Raw genomic sequence first — 17115 nt, forward strand, 5'->3', positions numbered from 1 at the left:
GAAAATACAGGTAGCTAATGCTATGCTGTAAAATTAGTCTAAAGCATATGAAGGCCTGGTCATCTGATTCTAGTTTTGATTTTGTAGTTATAAGAAGGGTGTTACGAATATAGACTCCAAGTCCATGCATGTGTCTATCAGAGTCTTTACAAGAAATTCCTAATGAACCGCCTCCCTAATTAAACACTTCATAAAATCTCCTCACTAACGTGATGTACTTGCAATAACCCTTATCCCTGAGTGGCTTCCGGGCCTTGATAAGTGGTGATCACTGTGTAAAAAAAAAAAAAAAAAAAAAAGGAGAAGATAACCAGACATGATAAAGTAGTTAGAGGAAATGGAAGAGTACAAGTTAGTTTCACTTGGCGGGGAGTTTGCTAGAAGAAATGATTCTAGCTCATCTAAGTTAGTTCTAAGTCCATGGATATTTGTAAATGCAAACCTCAACGGAGCATTGTTCAAGATATATTAAGATATAATGCTAATAAACTTTATGTCTAGAATCCTTATTCTAATTTTGATCAAAATCCATTGAAAGATTTTGCAGCAATTTATAAAGATCTGTCATGGAAGAATGCCAGAAAAATCTGTTTATGCATTAAGACTAGTTTTATTTTGTTTTCATTAAATATCATTAATTCTTTTTATTATTAACAAATATTAAATGAAGAATCATTTTGTGTTAAAATTTGAGTGTTATTGTTAGATAAACAGGACAAATTCAATCGCCATTTTGTTTTGCTACAGCATAATGTAAACACTTCTCAAACGTGATTTTCTCAATTTTATATGCATAATACTAACTGGATTTTTAATGGAATAGATTTCTCATTTAACAAAAACAACACAAAACTACTTTTATGGCTGAACAGATTTTTCTCGCATTCTTTCATGACCACGATCTTCATAAATTGCTGAATTTTGTTCTAGAAAATGATTCAAATTTAAGGCTTAAGCTTAAAGGGTATTAAGAAAAAAAACTGAAACTCAGAGAATCTCATTTAATTAGTGTCTGGATACAATTCAGTGCAAATCTTAATTTTCGTATAGTAGATTGAAGCATTTAAAAGAGTTTATAGGGGCATGATATATGCCCCTATAAACTCTTTTAAATGCTTCAAAGAAACTGAAATTGTGAAAATATTTATTAATTAATGTCTAATACCTATTGTTAAAATTTCAAAAATATCAGATGTATCTGAATTTTACATTTCTGAATTTTTGAGATGAGGATTGGTTATTCATATTGTTTGAATTCTTCCGATTCCATGGAACAGTGGTTAGAGTTCTTGGAAAAATCAATTGTAAAAATGATATTCTCCTGAAAGTTGAAGGTTCAATTCTCAGTGTGAGCAACTGAAAGATACAATTGCAAATTACTTAGGACCTCTATCAAGTGGCTGATGGAACACAAGCATATTACCCCTACAAAGTAAATAAAGGGTTCCATTCAAATTCCTGAGTTCAACAGAAACATTTCCGAGTTCGACAAGATACACATGAAGAAAGTTGGAGGTTACAATGTTTTGGTTGATGTAACCTTCGACCTTATTCAGGTGTAACTGCAGGGATCTGTGGTGCAGTGGTTAGAGTACTTGAAAAAATTCAATTATAAAAGTGACCTTCTCTTGAAGGTTGAAGGTTCAATTCTCAGTATGAGTGACCAAAAAATACAATTACAAATTACTTAAGACCTCTATCCAGTCATGGTTGACGAAACAAGAGAATGCTACCCCCATGAAGTAAATAAAGGGTTTTGTTCAAATTCCGTAAGTTCAACAAGACACACGAGAAGAAGGCTGGAGGATACATTGGTCGAAACATTGTGAAAATGACACTCAAGATGAGAATAGTAGTTTGATGAATCCAAATAATACGTATCTGAATTTTCCCAAAGATTTTAATTTTCTTACAAAGCTAAACTGAACTAAATATAACCCACATTTGGATCCTTTATGTCTAGCAACTGTTTTTCAAAATTTATAATAATCGATTAATTAGTTTAGGAGTGAATCCTGTACATAAAATTACATACAAACTTTATGAGGATAGAGATAACAACAATAATATTGAATTAATCAATGTTTATTTCTTTATGATTTTTTCATATATATTTTAATGGCATAAAATACATTTTTTTTAAATATTTAGCGATTTGTATATTTGAGTATATTTACAGAAACTTACATTTTAATCTTTGTTTTAGTTTGCAATTTATTTTTATGATATGATCCTATAAAAGGGGTAAATATTGTTTGAAGTAGCTGAGCGGTCTTGCTTCAGTCCAAGTAATAAATCTGGTATGTCGTCATATGGAATGAGTGGGGTAGTCAAAGTGAGAGTTCTAAGTATGAGGCTTGCATACCTTTCAACGTCTCTCCTAAATGTCTCTACCACATGATGTTTATGGCTTAATCAGCCAATCAAAACATTGCAGGAGGAAAGACCCGGATGTACTTATATTTATTACATCACTTAACTTAATTGTCTTATTTTCACTGTTTATCTGTCATCTATCTATCAGGTCAATGCAAAAGTTTTTGCTTGTTTAAAATTTTATCTTGAAAATGAAAATCTGTTCTTTTGAAAATCTTTTTTCATAACAATAATGACTTTGCTCTATAACTTGATTCCATCTGTCAATGAGCTTGTTTTGATGTGAAATATGAATCTAACTCATGTTCAATCTCATGTTCATGATGTTAAACTAAGATTATCTAAACGGTTTTGTAATCTTTGAAATAAGTGATGATCCAAGGAAGGTAGGCCAGGAGAATATATAGAATGGGGCAAGATTTCCCCAACCAAATTCTCTTAGGAGATCTTTGGTCAGTAGTGCTGTGTGAAGGGGAGCATTATCATGATGGAAGATGATTATCATTCTTTTGACTTAAGAAAATCATTTTCAAATTAACATGAGTGAAAATATTGCAGAAAAATATGAATAACACTTTAATAATCTGCAAGAAAAAATTATAAATAAATTATGATGATATATTTAATTAATAACAATATGCATGAAATAAATTGCAATAGCCTAAATACCTCTTCTATAAACCGGCAAAACCTTTTGAACCAACCTGATGTATTATATACTAGCAGGGAGACTGGACGTTGTCCAGGATTGAATAAGGATCAATGCATGTTCTACTAATACTTTTATTTTCATTGAAATCAGTTTTCAATTAAATCGATTGATTACCTGCTCGAGTCAGGGACCCACTACAATGCACTGGGAGAGAGCTTGACATTTCTCCCTGCAGTGACTTAATCTCCAATACATTGTAATCTATATTTCACTGTAGAGAACTTATGCTGATTTTATAAAATTATTTTTATATACAGAGTGGAACGATAAAACTGATGCCCTAGAAAAGATAGCATGATTCCATTTCCATTTAGTGAAAACCAGGTTTTTTTTTTTGTTGCAGACCATCTACTAGTTGGCCAGTTGTCTACAAATCCCAAAAGCAATAGAAGCCTTCTGTCATGTCTGAAAGTGACACAATATTCAACGAGCGAGATCGGAGATGCACCGATGTACAACTCATGCTCTCTGCCAATCTAAGTTATGACAACAGGACCATTGCCAACACTCTCAAAATGCATTGTTGGATTGTCACAAATAACAGACATGCTCAGGGTGAAGAAAACAAAGATTATGGTTATATTGACGCCAGCCCACAAGTCCAAAGAGACCCAGGCTTGGCTTCAGAAGGCGTGCTACGACTTTGTACTCTTCTCTGACTGGCTCACCTCCTCTCCCGACCTTAACTTGCTGGACTACTTTGTTTGCTCATACATCAAGAACATCACCAACATGACCTCCTACAACACCAAAGCCAGCCTGATTGCTTCCATCTGCCGAGTATTCACCCAGCTCCTGCCGGCGCTTGTAGAAAAAGGATGCTCTCAGTTCTGGACCCGTATCGAGGTGGTGATTGAGGCCGAAGGTGGCTACATTGAATAAATGTCAGCTGTACTACAAAATCAGGTTACCTGAATTGATTTTTTCAATAAAATTTTTAAAATAAAGCTGTAGTGTTGTTTTCTTTAGGACGACATTTTTATTGCTACACCCTGTATTCGCTTGAATAAAAGTTTAAAATGCAACCGTTAAGTATCATGAATCAATTGTGCTCCAAACCAAAACATTTATTTCAAACATGCCCCTCTTTTATCAAAGAACCTACTGTTGATTTTATATGGTGGGTCCTTCTACTTGTGCAGTGATAAAATTTCTAAAATGTACTTGTGATGTTAGACTGTATAGGGGTGTTAACTTTGGTCACAATTGAACTGTTCCTTCTTTTTTTTCAATTATCCATTTTTGAGACTTATTGGGATAATTCTGATAAAAACTTATCTAGGAACACTGTCAGACATATAAAGTAGATTTGTGTGAAATTTCCAAAAAATTGGCCCAGCTGTTTCTGAGTCCAAAGCAAACACCCCACACACACACACACAAAAAGTGTCTTTATATATAAGTAAAGTAGTAGAGATTAATTAATTGATGTTTGTTACCCTATATATTTTAATCAGACAAAATACATGTTAAAATATTTTCAAATCCCTGGTCAGAGTTATATTAAAAAGAAAAAGACTTTTATTTTTATTGTTCTTATAAGCTGTAATTTAAAATTAACAAACCAAACAATCCATGTGTCACCAAATGTTTGTCTGTATCTCCCCCTCTCCTTCTGAATGTTGCTTTACCCCCATACTGCCCTCATTTTATATGCTTTCTATTTCATGCTCATTTGCATGTATTTAACTATCTGTGCTTATCATCAAAAGTGCCTCCTCCTACTCCTACTCATCCTCTTCCACTGCAAATAGATAGCAGCAGTATCTATTACTACTATTTTAGTTCAAAAAAATTTTTTTTTAACTCTCTATAACCAGTTTAAAAAAGCAAACAAGATTTTTAATCACTTTTTAAATTAATTTACAAGTTAGTTTGCTTTGATTCCCCTTAAATAGTTACAAGGGCCCGACAATATTTTTCGGACACTTTAGTATTCGCCTTTCTGAGTACCATAAAGTGGTGAAATTCCTTCAATAATATAGCATAAACATATAAAGACAATACCTGTAATAAAAATGGAAGAAAATCGATTAGGTAAGGAAAAATATTTAATTTTCATCATTTTTTACAAAACACACACAACATTATTTTTTGGACATCGTTGAAAAACTGTTAATAGTCTGTAATATCACCTTTCTTCTCAATAACTTTTATTAATCTCTCTTCATAATAATCAAACATATGAACCATAACATCTCTACGAGTTTCTATTAGTTGTTTTTTGGCATCTAGTATTCGTTCTCAAATATTTTCCATTAAATTTAGATCTGGGCTTTTTGCAGGCCATTCCAAAGTAGTCATATTCACTTTAGCCATCCATTCTATCATGAGTTTTGACACATGGATGCTGCAATTATCTTGTTGTAGAACGAAATCATTCCCCATCTCTCTTCTTATCCCTGGTAGGGTTTTCTTGTCCAGTAACTGTTTGTAGCTTTCATTGTTCTGTCGTCTTTTCAACCACTCCAACCATATATTTCCATTAGCAAAGATCATACCCAAACCATAACTCTTCCTCCTTCCATCTGTTGTCTGTTCAGTACAACAGGCTCACCCCTTCTCGACCAAGTACACCATCCATCGGGCCCATCAAACTTGAAACGCTTCTCATCAGTAAATATAACATGTCAACATGCTTTGTTAACCACTTTTTAGCACTCTCCAGTCTTGCTCCTTTGTGTTTCTTTGTTAGTGTAATGTTTTTGTTAGCCTTTGCATACGTCAAACCAATCCTATGCAGCGTTCTTTGTATTGTTCGGACGTTTACATCCAATTCACATTTCTCCTTCACTTTTCTTGCTGTAACTTTTTCTCCAGATGTCAAAAGCCGTGTCACAGTCCTCTTCATTCTCCTTTCAGTCTTCTTACCAATTGATCTTTTCCGTCCTCTCTTCTTTTTCCAATTGGAGTTTGTCTTTAGCATGTATTCGACAATTGATTTTGACAGCTTCAAATCCATGGCAATCCTTCTGATGCTGAGGCCATCTTCCCATTTCTTCCATGCCAAACAAACGACTTCTTTTGAATGCATTTTACCTCATTAAACTTAATTGTTTTGCCAGTAGAATAGAACAGATAATTGATTCTAATGATGACAGCTAAGTGTACAAGCAAAAAATTTGCATACAGCAACATATACATGAACATAGCTCTTAATAAAATCTGATTTTTTGTCATGTCCAAAAAATAGTGTTGTGCAAGTTTTCGCAAAAATCACAAAAAACTAAAATTATCAAAGCCAAATAAAAAAAATGATTACACTAGTAATGTAATCCTCAACTACAATCTCAAAAGTTTTTGGCACTAGTAACCACCTTGAAGTATTTTTTTCAAAGTGTCCGAAAAATATTGTTGGGTCCCTGTAGTAATTAAATATATTTATGTAAAAGTGCTTCTTCATTTTTTGGTTCAGCAAGGAAGGCATTTTATCACTTGGATGTACTGGAACTACTGTATGGGACTATGTCTACACGAGCACTATGTAGAGAGTTGAACAGTGAAATGTCTGTTCACACTACACTTGAACTTCTGCATGTCTGTACAATCAGGAAAACAGGAGACTGAGAGGGAATTCCAAAATCTAGCAGTTTAAGGTAAGAAACTATTAGATTAAAAGACTTTATGGCATCTAGGGATCTTTACAGTGTAGGGGTGGAAGTTTGCTGCTTGTTAGGTTAGTCAGGGGTGTTTTTGTTGGTGGGGCATAAGTACTACGCGTCTGTCAGAGCAGATTTCATTAAAATACTTGTAAAACAGGCCAGAACAGATGGCCTAACAAAAGATCTGCTCTTTGGTACAATACCTGGCAAAAAAAGGATGTTGAAGACCAAAAACAAGAATGTCTTACAATGTGAAGGACATTGCAGACATTAAAATGGCTGAGTTGCTCAAAATGGTGTAGAACCAGAGTCAATGACAACGATTCATGAAGAGTGCCACGATTGGTCATTCCATCAAAGAGAGAAAACAGGCTCAAGGATGCAACACTGCAGCAATGGGACACGGATAAGAGTTTGGTTGCAAGTGCAGGACCTATTTTTGAACTTTAAGAGGGATTTTAAGAAATGATCAAACAATGAAGTAAGCTCCAGCTTGTTATGCAAATGATTAATTTTGATATTTTTGGTTCAATATAAGCATCGATATCTCATCTATTTAGTTCTCATCAATTTCTATTGTAAGATCACTCCTTATTGCAATAACCAGTGCTGCACTTGCAATATGATTGCACCATCTCAGCCCAGGGAGCCCTTGATGTCACTAGCAGAACCAGAATTTTCATTCCAGCAAATGGTGGCTTTTTGTCGATATACAGGATAGGAGCTTTATGATGTATACCAATTGATAGACTGGATGGGTGAAAGTAGCACTAATGACGTCAGGAGGGTCAAAACTGTATGTGACACCTTGAGAAATTGGTTCTGTACTTACAACGTACCTTTTGCGCAATGGTTCATTTACTTATAATATATAGAAGTGTATCTCACATACGTATATTTTTATTTTGATCAAAATTAGCAAAATTCAAGAAACCTCAAAATGGTACAGCCCTTATCCAATCTATTAAAGATAAAATTAATGTAACATTTGATTTCTGTAGATTTACCTGTTAAAGCTCCAAGAGTTAGTATTACCATTAGCATATTCGGAGCAAAAAAACTGAGAAAAATTCCACTTGAGGTAAGAATGGAACCAAGAAGAGTTGTCCATTTGGCACCAATCCGGTTAACGATCAGGCCAGCCAAGATTCCTGAAAAATAAAAGACAAAATCAAAATTCATACATAAAAAACAAGAAGAATTAGTTACCTTTTAACTTTACTAAAATTGGGCTAACTTTAGCAATATGTGATTTGATTACCTCCATCAAGGAGATTAAGTTTTTGATGTAATTTGTAACTATGTTTTTTTTGTTGTATGTTTTGAGCCTCGTGTTCATAACACTTCATCCATCACCATCATAATTGTTCAAAAATATTGATAAAAAAATCTATGATTCTGTTCCTTTTCATTGTAGAGACTTACTGCTTGGCCTCCATCTTATATGATCTTGACCTTTGATTATAAAATCTTCCATCATGATCAGAATTTTCATAGAATTTTAGCCTGATCAGATAAATAGGTTTGAGTTATCAACGTTTAACTTCAGGAATACTTTATAAATATCGACAGGTAAGATTTTGACCCATTCTAAGATTGCTACGTCACAACTTAATTATGCACTTGTTTCACAATATCATTGGTGACTCATGCAATATCAAATATTAGCAACGTTTTTAAAATATCTGAAACATGTTTTAAGTTGCTTATTATTACCAAAAATCTAGCATTTTATGTGAGATATATTTTGTCTCGTTTATTATATAAACAGCAAACGTCTGTGTATATGTATACCTTGCGAGAACTAAAAATATAGCAATCAAAACCCCACAGGAGTTTCTTGATTGATATTACTCTAGATGTATAATATCTAAACTTAAAAAGTTATTACTTTTTTGGCAAATAATTCGTTCGGGGTGGGGCAATCAAATTTCATCTATGTGTGCATATCATTCTTTGCTTCCAAGCACTGAAAAATAATAATTTTTTTTTTTTTTAATTTAATTTTTTTTTAATTTAATTTTTTTTTTTTAATTTTTTTTAATTTCTAACATTTTCTAATGACTGTTTGAATGAGCTAGATTGAAAAAATGAAAAGCTGCAGACCTGAACATTTTAGTTTTTTTGATGACTCTTTCATTTATATATTCTAGTTTGTTTTTGTTGCTTTTAGCAACATTTACGATCCATTTGGCCTCTTCATTGTAAGTACTCTCATTCTCAAACAGAGGCCTCCAATAATCCTCCAGCTCTTTCTTGTTGCTTCATGAGGGAAGAGAAACAAAAGAAAACATGAAAATTATCACACGTGGCAGCATGACTGTGACAACTATCAATTCAACTGGACAATAAACAGTCTCGAACAATTTCGTCCACACGCTCCAGCAAGATTCCAAACAATTTCACCCATGTGACCTGAAACGATCCGAATAACTGTCAATTTGAACCCAAACAACTCTGTCAATTCGATATGACACGATCCTGTACACCTCTGTCGAGTCAAACACGAACACCTGATCCCAAACAACTCAACATTACATGTTACAATGACTCTGATAATGTCTTTTTATAGCCCCTGGACGAACTCATTTTCGAAGTGGGTAGATCCAACTAAGACCTTAACATATAATACTTGAGTGCTTCCCATTACATCCTTTTATAGCGGTTTTTCTACCGCAATTGCGTCCTACATAGAATAACCTGTATAGTGTGCAATATGTTTTAAAAAAGTGCCATGATAGAATTATAAGTGACTGATACATTTATAATAAAAGTTTTGTTTTAATAATTAGTCCAATGACTAGAAAATAATTGTTTGGTCAAAAAAGCAATATAAAACATGTGAAAAAAGCGATCATGAAACTAAGCAAAGTTACTATCAATTAAAAAAAAAAAGAATAAAATATTAACCTTCGTTATAAATATGATGCTAGAGTTGACAAGAATTAATAGTCATTCTAACTAGTCAAAAGACAAGTCCAGTTTTAATGACATTTAAAAAAACATTCTGATTATCTCCCTTGAATATAAACTATGTGATGGGTGAAGCTGCTGATAAATAAGTGAGTGAATAACTTTTTTGTCAGTTTCACTCTCTTCCGGATGTAGATAAGAGAAATATACACTAAAATTAAACCAAACAGGAAAAATTAACACAGAATCATACTTCTTTTTTTTTTTTTTTTTACATGGTAATCACCACTTATCAAGGCCTGGAGGCCACTCAGGGATAAGGGTTATTGCGTGTACAATAATATATGGGATAATATCATAGTAATCGTTAATAATGGAGACTTGATAAAGTGTCTTACTTAAGGGGGCGGTTTATCAGGAATTTGTTTATGTTGGACTTGAAGACATCCAAGTTGTAGTCAGGTGGGAAACAGGTAAACGGAAGAGAGTTCTACAGGCGTGCACTTCTTTTTTTTTTTTTTTTTTTATTCAATTTTCACCCCAAACAAGGCACAGTGCCACTTTGAAGCAGGGGGCTACTATTAGGGACTTAATTAGCGGGGTCATTATGAAGGGAGAAGAGTAGAAAGATGTTTGTTAACATTACACTTGAACTTCTGCATATCATTGCAGTTGGGAAAGCAGAATCCCGGAAGGGAGTTCCAAAGACCCGCAGTTCTGGGGAAGAAACTATTGGAGTAAAAGGCTTTCTTGCACCTAGGGATCTCTACTGTAAAGGGATGAGACTTAGTAGCTTGTCGGGTTTGTTGGGGGTAGTTACGTCGGGGAGGTACAAGTGTTTGCAGTTCGTCAGAGCATTCACCATTAAAGTATTTGCAGAACAGGCAGAGGGATGCAACATCTCATCGATGGGACAGAGGCTGAAGCCTAGATGACAGTTCAGGACCTATCAAGTTGGCGACTCTCTTTTCAACCCTGTCCAGGAGCGAGAGACAAGCAGCAGATGCACCAGCCCAGATGTGACAACAGTACTCCATATATGGGTGAATGGTTGCCTTATAGACGTATAGGATACTGTCAGGCGTAAGTAGTTTTCTAGCACGGTAGAGGGAGCCAACCTTCCTTGCAGCAGCCTTGGCAATGCTCTCAATGTATCTATTCCAGTTCATATTCCCTGTAAACGTTAGGCCGAGGAGTTTAAAAGAAGTACTTTCAGGCAATGTTTTCTTCGCCATTGCTATTGGTGGTAGAGAAGGTTTCTTGTAGTTATTGAAGGAAACAAGCTTAGTCTTAGCAGCATTGAATGTGACCAACCATTTTTGTCCCCATTCCACTACGGATTGGATGTCATCCTCTAGTGTTTCTGCCATTTCCTTGGATATGTGTTCATTTGTTTTCCCCTCATATCTGTTATAGAGAGTGGTGTCATCGGAAAATATACCCATCTCCGAAACAATTTTATCAGGGAGGTCATTTATGAATATCAGGAATAATAGAGGTCCAAGGATAGACCCCTGAGGTACTCCCGCATTTATGTCATATTGTTTGGATGTACGACCGTCGAGGACAACTTTGATTTTTCTAAGAAAGAAGCTTTGTTCATGAAATTTACGCTTTGATTTAGGCACAGATAAAGTGTGGGGAAAATTATTGACAGTGGTTTCAGCTAGACGGGTGTTTTTCGTGAAAGATTGCAAGGAGGGACCAGAAATTGGAGCCGAAACGAGCACTTGCCATGGAAATAATGATAAAACAAAGACAGGCTCGCAATATCTCTTCTGTGGGAGAGAGGTTGCAGGGAAGAGCAAAGGGCATCGCCCACTAAGCTACGAAATCTATTTTGTATTCTGTCAAGGATAAGCTGTTTTTAGCAGTTCATGCCTAGATGTGGCAGCAGTACTCCATCCTTGAACGTACTTGGCTTTTTATATAGACAGAGGTTTGATATTTTGTTTCAGTTATGAAACTTTGTCAAGAATACCATTTATTTCATAGAATAAGATTAAGTATATATAATAATATAAGTTGGAAGTGATGGTGGAAGTAAAGCAAGGTTGTGAGGGGGAGGGGGTAAAGTGAAGGAGAGTCTTAGGGTAGGAGAGAAACGAGGTTGGAAATAGGTAAGCGGTTTTGTGTGTGTGTGTGTGTGTGTGTGTGTGTGTGTGTGTGTGTGTGTGTGTGTGTGTGTGTGTGAAAAATGATTGGCAGATATTTCTTGTAGTTTGTTTTTTTGCTTATTACCTTATTCCTATGCATACACATTCTGTTGAATATTTTTTAAACACACTTCCATATATATATATATATATATATATATATATATATATATATATAACACTTTTGAGTAACACCGAACGTAGTGCCATTATTAATTGCTGAGGGTTAAGTTTTTTTCCTATAGTTTAAACATAAACCATTAAAAAGAAACTTTCAAAGAGAAGACCAAAATACACTTCTAAAGTATATTTCTCCTTAGCTCTAATTGTATGTTTAGCAAAGATAAATTAGATACAAGGGATAAAGAAAGGGTGGGGCAGAAAAAACAACCCTATCAAGACGTCTTTCAGCCAACCATTTTCAAGATTAACGTTGGCAACGGGGGAGAAAACATTGTTTAAAAGCGTGGTCAAAAGACATAAATTAATAGCGAGGGTAAAAAAAAAGAAATTGTATAGGGAATAGGAGAAAAGGAAACAATCTCAGTTCTAAATTATGGGTATACTCTCTTTACACAGGGATGGATGGCACAAATTAATGGATACTACCTCGAGAATTTTAAAGTGAATTCTCGAACATGGTCTATGTAAAACCAAGAAAGTTTCATCAGTGTATCCGTCAGTGCATATTTGGTACTGTAATAACTGTTCACCAATAGCCGACTTATGTTAGCCTTTTTTGTGCCTACGTCTGACCAACATCCGGGCGTTTACCAGCTCATAAGTCAGCCATTGGTGAACAGTTTTTTAGTTTAGGTTTTTTTTGTAGCCATGTCCAAGTGTTTTCATTAGTCTCATCTTTTGTCATCCTCATGAACTGTCCATGTAGCTGTTTTTCTTCACATTTTTCTTTTCTTGTCTCATCCCCCGTCTCTCCTTTTTCTGTCTAGTTCTTTCTTTTAGTGTTTCTTGCTGCAGTAATTGTTCTTTCAGTGTTCTGCATTATGTATTTTTCTATTTCTTTTTTGTGTCATTTATACAATCTTCTATACAAATCAATCTTCTTCCTCCATCTTTCCTTTTCACATAGAATCAGTCAGTATTATCCTTCAGGTGTAGTGCATTGTGTATAGTCATGAGTTTCCTAGTCTTCTAGTCAAGTTGCCACAATTCTTCTTTGGTTTATCCAATAAACGGTCCAGAGTATCTTACTAGTGATACTGCTCATGTGTTTATACCTTTTATTAGGTTTTTACTATATAGTTTGGTCTTGAGAAATTTTCTTGTTCTTCTGAGGTATTCTTTCCAATTTTCTCGTTCATTTCTGTTGCTTTAACAGTGTTTGCTTCAAGGATCCCGGGATATTTGTAGCTATATGTTCACCTAGTGCTCTCATCTCCATTTGGTTGGGTAGTTCTGTTGCCTCCAGTTTTCCTCTTCTCATGAACCACAGTGTGCACTTTTCCATGCCAAATTACATTCAGGTATCTTGGCTGAAGATTCTGGTTGTGTTTATTAACATCTCTAGTTCTTTCTTGGTTTTTGCAAACAGTTTCAGATCATCCATGTACATTAGGTGGTTCATTCTTTCATCTGTATTAGTGAACTTGTATCCAGCTTGGCACTTTCTTAGTGTGTCATTAAGGGAGCATCATGGCTAACAGTAATGGTGATAGGGAATCACCTTGGAAGATACATCTTTGTATTTTAATCTCAGTTATGTACTGCCCATTATCTGTCAGTTCAAGTGTCCATGTTCTCATTATATTTTCAATCAAACTGATAATCTTACTTGGTAGTTTGTACATTCTCATGAATTCTATTATTCTGTCATATGCTTTCTTGTAGTCGATCCATGCTATGGCTATGTTCTTTTTTCTACTTTTTACTTCTTTCAGGATCTTTTGGTCTATGTATAGTAGGTCATGTATTCCCCTTTTCCCTTTTTAGCATCCTTTCTGTTCCTCAGAGAATAGTCCATAATCGTGGAGGAAGTGATAAATTTGTTCCCTCAGTTGTGTTGTTAGTATTTTTCACATTATAGGTAACCATGTTATAGGTCTGTAGTTACTGGAGATGGTTGTTTTTGTTGTGTGTTTTTGCACCAGTATGGTTCTACCTTTGGTCATCCATTCTGGCATGTCTGCTTCATTAAGCATCTTTTCAGGTTCTGAGTTTGTCTTTCATGTAGTGATGTGAATATTGTGAACTAGTATGCATGTATTCTGTCATGACCTGGTGCTCTCAAGTTTGCCATTTTTTGTAAAATTGTCTTGAGGGTTTCCTTGTTGATTTCATTCTCTGTCCCTTCTGCGATTTTCTGTAACTCTTCTTTCATGTCTTTCAACGATTCGGTATTTCTATTATGATCTCGTAGTCCTTTCCATATCTTACTCCAGTAGCATTTTGTTTCTAGTCTATAGATTAACAATTTGTTGAGTATATAGGTTGAAAAGTGTCCTCACACACACACACACACACACACACACACACACACACACACACACACACACACACATTCTCACTTTTAGGCAGCATTTTTTCATTCAAGCAAAAAGTAAAAGTGCGGAGGAGTGAAAATGAGAATTAAAAAATGAAAACTAAAATATACAGTAAATGGTGATGATAAGTAAAAATATATAGAGTCGATGAAAAGTTGATTAAAAATAAAGGTCGATTAAAAATTTGAGTATTAAAATCAGCAAGTTCGTGGACACTGTTAACGAACTATGCAAGACATTTTAGAACATTACTGCTTTTATCATTTATAGTGGGTTGAAGGGTTCTAATACATGATGCTTCAAAAATTTTTAAATTTTTTAATATTATTTTCATGTTGTATAATTTTTATGTTGTCAAAGATGACATTTTTAAGATTGGAGGAAGGACAGTTGTTCTTTTATCAAATGTTTATATATAGTACTAGAATTATTTAGATGCATGGTTATTCGCGAGGACAACGTTGTCGTCGTATGCCCAATGTATGTATTATTTTGCTGATTTTAACACTCGAATTTTTAATCGACTTTTCATTGACTTTATATATTTTAACTTATCACCTAACGCCGTTTACTGTATATTTTCGTGTTTTTTTTAATTCTCATTCTTGTGCTTTCGCACTTTTACTTCAACACTTGAAGATGATTCGTGGACAAATCTAAAGCGCTCGTGACAGCAACAACTATGGAACTTTTATTAATATTTTTGATTTTAATATAAAAAAGATTATACAGAAAATAGAAAAATTTAAAAAAAGAATAAAGCAAAGTGTCTCCATTACATTTAATAATATTTGCTTGAATATATATATATATATATATATATATATATATATATATATATATATATATATAATTATTACTATAATTATTTTAATACCTACAGACGCTAGTGTTTCATCCTTTCGGAAATCATCAGTGCAGAGAGCTATGATTACAGCCAGTTGGGAGATTCAAATCTGGCCACAAAGCCAGCTCTTACTCCGTTAGCAAGGAGCAAACTATATGTAGTTGAAATTAACATTTATATAAAGTGTAAATGATCTTATGATTATGGAATCATGATCTGTTCATGAGAGCTTAAATGACTGACTTACAAGAATAAAATCGTTGAGGTGTGAAAAATATAGACAGTGTGACCCAGACAAGTGGGTGGAGTTATAGCATGATATAGAACAAAAAGTGGGTGGAGTTATAGCATGATATAGAACAAAAAGTAGGTGAGAGGACAAAATATCATTGTTCAAATCGTAGACATGATCTCTAACCCATCCCACCTCTCCCAATTTCTTTGGCTTACCTAACTTTTTTTGTTCATGTCAGTTTTTTTTTTTTTTTCACATGTCAACTCAAGGTAAATTGTGTCTGCTTTCCTTTTTATCTCTATTCATTTCACATGTTCCTGTTGCATGTTTACAGAGACCACAAAGTGGTTGTAGACTTTCAAGTGAATAGTTTCATATCTAAGGGGAGTAATTTAAATTATGGAGAGAATAACAGTGAACAAAAATGGCGTTGCTTGGTAAAATGTAATCTCCAAAATTACATTTTCCTACGTTTATTAAAGCAAATATCAAACTTAAACAAAAAAAGCTTATTATCATTACTACTACTACTACTACTACTACTTTTAGTCTGGCCTCTACTGAAGACTATTGCAGTGTTATTCGTTATAATTTATATTTTTAATTTGATTGTATTTTGTAACCCTAAAACAATTCATGCTAAATTTGATAAAAAACAAAAGTATGCATTGATGAAAAATTAGATTTCATTCAAAAGAGATTAACATATATGTAAAGTCTGACAGATAAATGAATAATGATCCCCAATAAGAAGAGTTCTAAGAGTCTTGAGATTCCCAGTACACTTGTAACACATGGAAGAACATGTTTAAATTAGTCAAAGTTTATTGACGAAGGAAACCAGACTTGAAACTATAAAATCAAAAGGCAAATCATTTTGTTTAAGAATTTGTCAAACATCTCCAATGCTAATAATTTTTATGACATCAGTCAGCAGACAATGGACAAAATAGATTTTTATTTTACAATTTGGTAAACAAATGAAAATCCAATGCATATTGACACAAAAATATCTTGATTCGGACCAGAACTATCATTTGTTATAAACAAAGGGAAATGCACACAATATGAGTGACATAAATAAATAGAGAAAGACAGGGAGATTAAACATGTAAACAGAGAGAAAACAGATAAAAAAAATCAGGCAGACACACACACACACACACACACACACACACACACACACACACACACACACACACACACACACACATGCACAACAATAAATAAATAAATAATAAAAAAAAATATCATTCTGAATGTTTCATATTCAAACTACAAAGTGCCTTAAATAAGTTTACAGATTCTTTTGTACAGGCATTTAAAATTGTCGTAGACTCTTGAAAATTTAGTATGTTATTGCTATATATCTTATGAGATAACTGACCAATTTTTATGATCTCAGATTCAAATGAACAGCTACAGCAGGAATTGTAAGACACCCTACTAAAGTCTGATTGTCACAGCTGGTGAATTTCAAAAATGCAATCTGAATGTGAGAACACTTTAGAAGGACGATATGTAATAAAATTCTGTTTTAAATTTGGAAAAGGTGCCATAGAAACGTATGGAATGCTTCAGACTGCTTTTCAACAATCTTGCATGAATCGAGCATCAGTTTTTGAGTGACATAAGAGATTCAAGGAAGGCAGGGAGTCTATGAGAGATGATTAGAGGTGTGGGGAGAACAAGGAAGTCAAAACACCAGATTTGATTGGCCAAATAAAGATTTTCATGGATAAGGACTGTTGTGTGTCTATAGAAACAATAAGT

General features: G+C 34.1%; 2 protein-coding genes across 3 annotated transcripts in view; one reads left to right on the forward strand and one right to left on the reverse strand.

Annotated features, from left to right (window-relative positions):
* Nucleotides 1-4041, forward strand: part of LOC145279634 (uncharacterized) — a 32468-nt gene extending 28427 nt beyond the window's left edge. Inside the window, exon 2 of the mRNA XM_080130857.1 lies at nt 3432-4041. Within this exon, the coding sequence (XP_079986983.1) occupies nt 3572-3970 (399 nt within the window). The 5' untranslated portion in view covers nt 3432-3571 and the 3' untranslated portion in view covers nt 3971-4041. The remainder of the gene's footprint in view (nt 1-3431) is intronic.
* LOC145279633 (monocarboxylate transporter 2-like) overlaps nt 1-17115 on the reverse strand; it is a 160751-nt gene that overhangs the window by 26603 nt on the left and 117033 nt on the right. For both annotated transcript variants that reach the window (XM_080130856.1, XM_080130855.1), the window contains exon 3: nt 7698-7841. In XM_080130856.1, the coding sequence (XP_079986982.1) occupies nt 7698-7841 (144 nt within the window). The remainder of the gene's footprint in view (nt 1-7697; nt 7842-17115) is intronic.

This window comes from Euprymna scolopes, chromosome 7 (assembly GCF_053919585.1).
Source record: "Euprymna scolopes isolate OS-2025 chromosome 7, ASM5391958v1, whole genome shotgun sequence".
NCBI classification, from domain to species: domain Eukaryota; kingdom Metazoa; phylum Mollusca; class Cephalopoda; order Sepiida; family Sepiolidae; genus Euprymna; species Euprymna scolopes.